This window comes from Montipora capricornis, chromosome 6, assembly GCF_036669925.1.
Source record: "Montipora capricornis isolate CH-2021 chromosome 6, ASM3666992v2, whole genome shotgun sequence".
Classification (NCBI taxonomy): Eukaryota; Metazoa; Cnidaria; class Anthozoa; order Scleractinia; family Acroporidae; genus Montipora; species Montipora capricornis.
Window position 1 is genome coordinate 12,196,793 of NC_090888.1, and position 7,613 is coordinate 12,204,405.

General features: G+C 41.1%; 1 protein-coding gene across 5 annotated transcripts in view; it reads right to left on the reverse strand.

Moving 5' to 3' along the window:
• Positions 1-266: 266 nt before the first annotated feature.
• LOC138051550 (uncharacterized) overlaps positions 267-7,613 on the reverse strand; it is a 34,943-nt gene continuing 27,596 nt past the window's right edge. For all 5 annotated transcript variants that reach the window (XM_068897774.1, XM_068897772.1, XM_068897771.1 and 2 more), the window contains 5 exons: positions 6,079-7,613; positions 5,290-5,417; positions 4,778-4,898; positions 3,567-3,649; positions 267-2,513 (listed from right to left, as the gene is read on the reverse strand). The exon at positions 6,079-7,613 is cut by the window's right edge and continues 906 nt beyond it. In XM_068897774.1, the coding sequence (XP_068753875.1) occupies positions 2,462-2,513; positions 3,567-3,649; positions 4,778-4,898; positions 5,290-5,417; positions 6,079-7,613 (1,919 nt within the window). In that variant the 3' untranslated portion in view covers positions 267-2,461. The remainder of the gene's footprint in view (positions 2,514-3,566; positions 3,650-4,777; positions 4,899-5,289; positions 5,418-6,078) is intronic.

Consider the following 7,613-nt stretch of genomic DNA (forward strand, 5'->3'; position numbering starts at 1 on the left):
TCTATCAGGCAAAGGATTCTTACGCAAGCGCAGGAAAATCTCGACCTCCCCCCCCCCCCCCCAAAAAAAAAAAAAAAGAAGAAAAAGAAAAGAAAAGGAAAAAAAAGGGTCAAGGACTGAAACGAGAAAAGGGTGGGTTTAATGAACAAAAACAAAGGCTCTGCTCGCCCTGAACGTGCCTTTTACAGTCGGGGCATTTTTCGACGTGAAATGGCTAAATCTGAGGTTTCAATCGAGTATCGTAAAACCAAAACCAAAGTCAATCAATCAATCAATCAACTTTATTTAAAACACGGTAAATGGCTCAGCAAGCTGGTTTTCAGGCATGCCGTGTAAGAGTTACAAGATATAAATGCTAAAATAACAAGAATTACAAGATATAAATGTTAAAACGACTAATGAACTAGGTATAACTTTGCGCTCAAAATTATTTAATGTCAAGGAAATTTAAACAATAGTAATGATTAGTAACAATCATAGCTTACTATATAATAATACGAAACAAGCCATGTAAAAATGTGCCCTAGCGATGTAAAATGTGTCCTAGGATATCGCACGTTTAAAGCTTGCAAGATCCCTTATCTCAGGTATTTGATGTGACAGTCGGTTCAAGCCATTGCACCTCGACAAGAGAAAGAACGTTTAAGAAAATTCGTTTTAGGTAGCGGTAATTGGAAGTCATAGTTCGAACCCCTCAAGTTATAATTGTAAGGTTCAGAGGTTCTATGAAAATGCAATGTAATTTGTCAGCACGTGTAAGTAATTACTTTGGCCAATCAAAAAGGACGACGACAATCAAGTAAACCAATGAAAACTCGAAGTAATTACACGTAGCCGACACAAAGCGCGGGAAAATGTACACGCGCAAGCTACGATCGGTTTTGGTTTCACTTCTGATTGGTTGAAAAAGTGGCGCGAAAACTTTGAACCAATCACTGAATGAACTAATCATAAGCCAAAGTAATTCGCTAATTACTGTCGACACTCAATTGAAAACCGCTCTATACGTAGGCATGAACACCCGACAATAAATTTTCAATTTTGTCCAAACTTTTGCACCGTTCACACCGATTTTGCTCCATGCAAGTTCGGGACAATGATTTTAAAAAAAGCATTCTTCGGCACCGCCATTAATTGCAACAAGAGGTCGGCAAAATTTTATTCATTTCATCCAAAAACGTCAGGGTTGGACATTGGCACTCGCCCGCTCGCCCAGGCGAGTCTCTAAAGTGTCGGACGAGCGCAATCATCGATCACCCGCCCGTTTGGCGAGTACGATTTTCGTCGCCAAGAAATTCTTTAAATTGCAAAATAAACACTGCTTTTTACATTCCATTTTACCAAGAAAATCCCTCAACAAAAACTTACCATTTCTATTTTACAAAGTTTTATATTCCGAACTGTCTAATAAATTAGCGCTAAAAGGCAAAATTGGGCTTCGTACATAGAAAAATTGTATGAAATATGGCTTCTTGGTAAGTGATACTGCTGGCCACTATCGAGCCATCGGTGACCAGGTAAACATGGCGCCTCAAGGCCCTCCTGAGAAGCACGGACAAGTTTACTCGCAAACTGCAGGGATATCACGAAGACTCGTCAAAAAAAAAAAAAATTATAAAGTACGTGTCTCCAATGTGTTTTCTTGGGATTTAAGGTCTTTAAATAGAATTGTTCATTGAAGTAATAATCCTCGGTCTGCAACGTGCTCAACGACGTTGCAAGCGAGTTGTTTTCCCGTACTTTGCCAGCACTGATTAATGCGTCTTCTCCCGGTAACTTCAAAAATGAACTAAACTGATCGCGGCCAAAATGTGGAAATATATTTCCGGAGTTTCTAAAGTTGTCGACGAGAAAAAGAAAGAAAAAGCCCCAAAAGCTGTCTGTGAATACAAGGACCAGGAAGTTTTCTACGAAATGGCAAGTTGGCCATTAAAAGATGACTAAATTGGTTAGAGAGATTGGAAGGGGGTTGGGGGGCCTTTTAGGCGAGTGCATTTTGAGGGTCACTCGCCCGAATGGCCAGTGCTCTCAGAAGTGTCCAACCCTAAACGCGCCTCGCATTTTTTCCTCTTAAAATCCAAACAGCTATTTTTTTTTTGGTTACTTTTTCTTTCCTTTGGGATTAGATCGCAAAGAAAGGGAGTAAATACAGAACAATTTAGCAAAGAAAAATCAATAATTATCGTTTGCAATCTTAACTTGCATCCTAAACCTAAACAACAATGTGGACGTCACGAACAATTAATCATTTAAGCTACTAATGCTGAGGCATTGGATCAAACGTTTGAAAATTAACTGCAGGATCTTTTTCAAGACAAAACGAGTCATGTAATTTTTAGCGTTGACTAAATCACCCGAGTCCATTTTGCCTGTTGAACTGCGGCGTTATGTATTGCGTGCTACCTACATGTACGTGCCCAGATATCGATGCAAGTCACCGAATAATCTTTCCGCGTGTCATTCATTCACTTGGTGCTGAGTACAGTGGGTGTCGACAAACTGGACAAGTGCGACTGCAAAGCAAACCAGTAAAATATAAGGAGAAATTAAAAAAAAACTATTTCATGAGGGAAAAAGCCAAAGGAAACTTGCTATTCGTGTCTCATCCATACCCCTCTAAATCCTTTCCGATACGGTTGAAAGTATTTCTGAATGGCTATTCTTTAAAGGGATCTTACACTCGCACAATTTTTTTCAAAGTTTTAACCACAGGATATACTTTTACAGTTACATCTGTTCGAAGATTTTAACATTTGCAGTGGTGTGTACAGCTGAGCTAAGAAGCGGGAATTTTTTTCGTTGTTTAATAGTCAACACGGAATTTACCGACAAATGTATAAAAATTGAAAAACCGCGCTTACACACTGTCTAGCCAAGCTGCATTACCCATGGTAAATAACCAATTTTTCAACAATTGCTTGTAACCTCGCAATCTGATTGGCTAATTTGCCGTTGTCGATAAGAATCTTGACAACGCTGCTCCAGTCAATGTGTCACGCATTCGCAATAGCCAACAAGAAACGCACATTTCTGGGAAATTAACCAATCAAATTGCGAGAAAGTTATTGACAACGCTTCCTGTTTCTTTGTCACGGTCACGATCCTGGTCACACTCTAAAATGAACATTTTCTTTTACGTTGAATATCGTGGTAAAAGCAAATCGAACATGGTTCAGCATTGTCTGTTCTTTTATCGACAACCACATTCGTCATCACTGTGGTCAGAATTTGTTATGGACTCACTAGGCGCCAAAACATGCTAACGAGGTTGGTTGAGATAGCACAAGGAGAAAGGACTTATTTTTGGTCGCCAGTCATGAATACGGTCTGTGGGGAACAAGTTATTTGTGGGCGTAACAATGTGTATTAAAAAAAAAACAAGTAGTTGCTTGCAAAATGACAACTGAAGTCCTCATCGGGTTTTACATAACACAACTTAAACATAAACAGTTGCATTTGGGAAAAAAGCAAGCACCCCGGTAGTTGCTCCTTCAATATAATCAAGACAAAGAACCACTGTTAAAAACAAAGCAAGAACTGTATAAGATAAAGAAATTTGTACTTACATGCCATTTTGGATCATTGCTATGGCACACTCCCGATGCACCTTGTGAGAACATGGCAATATTTGACAGCCACTGAATGCATCCTACAAAAGAACGAGCGCAAAAAGCATAGAAATAATTCAAAATTGAACGATGACTTCAAGCGCACTCGTGCCCTAGCGTGCATTTAGAAGCCCGCTCGTTATTTTGGAAAATCAAGACTACTACTGGATGGCTGAGAAAATGATCACGTAGTGTGGTAGTGCAGTAACTTGACAAAGTGCTCAATTCCATAACTGTCAACTCAGCTGCGTTTTGTTTTCCAGGAGATTCAAGTTGTCTTTGCGTAATATGCAGCCCTAATAGTACACGATATTGTTTTGGTATTGTAAATCATTATAGTGCCATGGTAGATGTCTTAGGTAAATAGCCCCCTTCGAAGACATGTGCTTCCCAGTAAAATGCTTAACCCAGAAAGACTGACGAAAACAAAAGGGAATCGAGGCTGACATGTTGATCACGTTCCCTTCAACTCTTGAGGTTGACCATTGTTTCTGCAAAGTCAAAAGTTCGCTCTCCTCTAGGCGACGTTCTTTATCAACAGGTCATTTCATCGTTTTGGAAATAGAAGCCGCTTTATTATATTACTCAGCGTCACAAATTCTTGCAAATTTTGGGGCGCATTTGTTGCAATTGAAGCGCGCTTCCAACAGACCTGTTCATTTTCGTGACTTATGCACGCGCTACGGGCCTATTTGCCACCATAGACTTACACTCACTCATTCACTCACTCTTACCACCCGATGACATCGTGTGTAGTGCACTTATAAAGTACACTGCCACAAAAATCAGAGGATAACACTAAACAAACAGTGATTTGCTATTGCGCTTTTTCCAGGCGCTTGGCGCCGCCTGCACATAATCCTTGCGCCTGCACCTTTTGCGATTAGCCAGATAACAACTGTTCTTTTGGTTAGCCTAAGACAAAACTGCTGTTTGCCCCTGTTTCAAAGCTAGTCTTGGAGCGAGAGCAGTCATGTGAAAATCAGTTGAACGGCAGGAACATGTTCGACTACTGTTCATCTGTATTGTTGTGTATCAAGATTTCCTATCAAACAGACGCAAACAGCAACTCGGTAATGGGCTATCAAAAAAACAACACCTCTTTGGTGCTTAGCAAAAAGAGACATGGAGTAGGTCACAAAAAGTTAATTCCTGAAATTCGAGCAAACCTCCAAGCAGATGCAGCATTCATCGTGACCGGAATCGGGACGGCATTTGTGGTTCCCCTCAAGTCGTTTATCCAAACATACATTGCAAACTTCACAGTGGAAAGACTTGTCGGCATGGATTCTGCGTCACAAGAAAAATATGACTATTATATATGTACTGATGAAATACTAGGATTTTCCTTTTTACTAAAAAAAACCATGTCTTCACCGCGCGCAGTGGAGATATTACTTTTTTCTTTCATATAGGTTTCGTCATGGTAACTAACATGATTAGCCAATAAAAATGATTGTTTTCTACTACATAAACATTTTACGGCTCAATTTGACATTATCATGATTTGTTTTTCATAACTTTCAAGTGCAGCACGATTATTTTTCCCCGTTTAACCAATGATGTTGTTGTTTTGCTGTCTTGTCGTTGACGACCACGTCGTGGATATTAAAATCCCTAATCTTCCTATTTAAACACATTCTGCAGATAAAGAATTCCATTAGTTTTCTGGCTAACTCACCGGCAGATTCCACATTTTTCACAGTGATAAGGATTCTTGTCCACGTTTGTAAAGTGTTTACATATAGAGCAAAAATAGGCAGCCATCTTTGCACTGCATTTGCCGCAAACTCCACTGTTTTCATCAATCTTCCGGAAAAAAAAAAGAGAATGTGAAAACATCTTCCAATGATTGTTGCAAAGCAAAGCAAAGGGCATGGCATTTTTTATCCGAATATACCAAAAGGACAAAACCTAAGAACATCGCCAATTTTACTTCAAAGGAAATGTCATGTAGTTTCCCATTGGGCTACAAAGAATTAAGATTGCTTCAGAAATAATGTATATTTTAGGAGTTTATCTAAACTGCCTTATTTAGATTAATACCATCAAGTTTCTAGGAATAACTTTATGAAATCGCTCTTGAATCCTTTTGCAATGGCTACTTAATATGGTTGCATTGTCTTTCGCTTGGACTTTGCTAGCAGAAATCGAACAAAAGACCTACCAAATTGAGGTTTAATCGCCCGATATGCGACTACGATACCAAAAAATTCAGCTGGATATACTGAGCAATGCAAATTCATGTGGCTTCAACGAGATTTAAACCCATGACCTCTGCAATGCTCTACCAAGAAGCCGCAATTGAGTCGTGTTTATGTAGGCTAAGTGTTTCATTTTTTTTTTCAATTAGTTCGAGCTCCCGCTCGCAGCGAGCTTCAAAGTTCCCCTCCCTCCCTCAAACACGCCTGAAAGCTCAATCTCATGCAAACTTGAAAGCTCCCTGCCTGCAACATGGAAAACAGCTTACCTCTTGTTCATGCTGGCAAAAAGAACACTTGAGGTGTGTCGCATGACATGCCTTGGCCTCTTCATTTTCACAATTTCTTGAGCTATTATGGCATCGATGACAAGGATAGAATTGTGTACAACAAGGGAACCGAACTCGACAATGTCGCTGGTAATGTTCGCAGAGCCACGGGGAGCGGGCAGTAACAGCCTCCTGCTGCTGCGGCCATCGCTCGGCTTCCTGCATCTCTTTTTCCTCTCTTTCCCTCCTTTCTCTCTCTCGTCTTTCCCTAATCATTCGTTCCTTTCTCTCTATTTCTCTTCCAAACTGTTCCCGTTCTTCTCTTTCCCTAAGCACCCGTTGAATTAGAGCAGAGGCATCTGCCGCACGTCGTTCTAAAGCAAGAGAATCGTCGACCGGCTCCATACAGTTTGTTCCATTGTCTCTGTTTAACAAAGCTCCTCTGGAGTTGTCTTCATCGACATTACCAGAACTTGGCGCAAGGCTAGTCTCTGAATTACCATTACCAGGTGTGGTTGCGGGAAAAACTGAATTTGCACTTGTGTTATTAACAAGACTCGGTGTATTGTCACTTGCACTGATAACAAGAGGCCCACTTGTGGTAGAGGAGACAACTCTGGTAGAAGAAACACTGGAGGCCGAAACGGAGAATGGAGGAGGCAAACTACAATTGTCCACAATGACATCACTTCCAGCGGAGGTACCTGGTTCGTAATGCCTATTCGCAAGTGATTGTTGTCCGAGTGCTAAATCAGCATTGTGTGACCCTTCATTCCCGGCCTGCACATCGATGAACGCAGAACCACCGTCACTCACGACATGCCTTCGAGTGTCACATACTGATTGTCCCAGCCGAATTCCAGGAGCACCATCACCCAATGGGCCAAAAGGAAAGCCCGAACTAGTTAATTCATAAGCAAAACCCGAAGGGGTGATTTCTGACATTTCTTTACTCCGCCAATGCAATGGCGTTTGTCCCGCGTGTGTGTTATGTCGAACGTAAGGGAAAGGCGATTCTCTGTTATACTCTCTTTGCGTTGTTACACCATGATCAATATTTAGAAATCCACTTGTGGGAAAATAGCCATCAACATTATTTGCACCATTGCGTGATGAGCCATTCCAACCTAAAGTGGAATTACTTAGACCTGTGTGACGATCCAAAGGTGCTGATGCAGCAGGCGCGCTGTATCCATACAAGCTTTCATTGGAAGAACTTCCCCCGAGTAATCCTGCTCTTTCAAAACCACCACTACGGACATGTGAAAAAGCACTGCCATCTGATCTCACATACGAATTATTCCCTACTGCCGCCTGACAGGCCCCAAAATATGGCCTGGCTCTGTAAGACTCTGATGCGCTTGTGTTTCCATCAACAAACGAAACTCCCTGTGAGGTATCATTACTACGAACTGAAAAGTCTCTACCATATGTGAACAGACTTTCATGAACAGCTTTGTCTTGTGAATGTCGTACTAAGAAATCCCCATCCAGGCCATCAAATACAGGGCTGACGATTAATGGCGGCGGTGGTG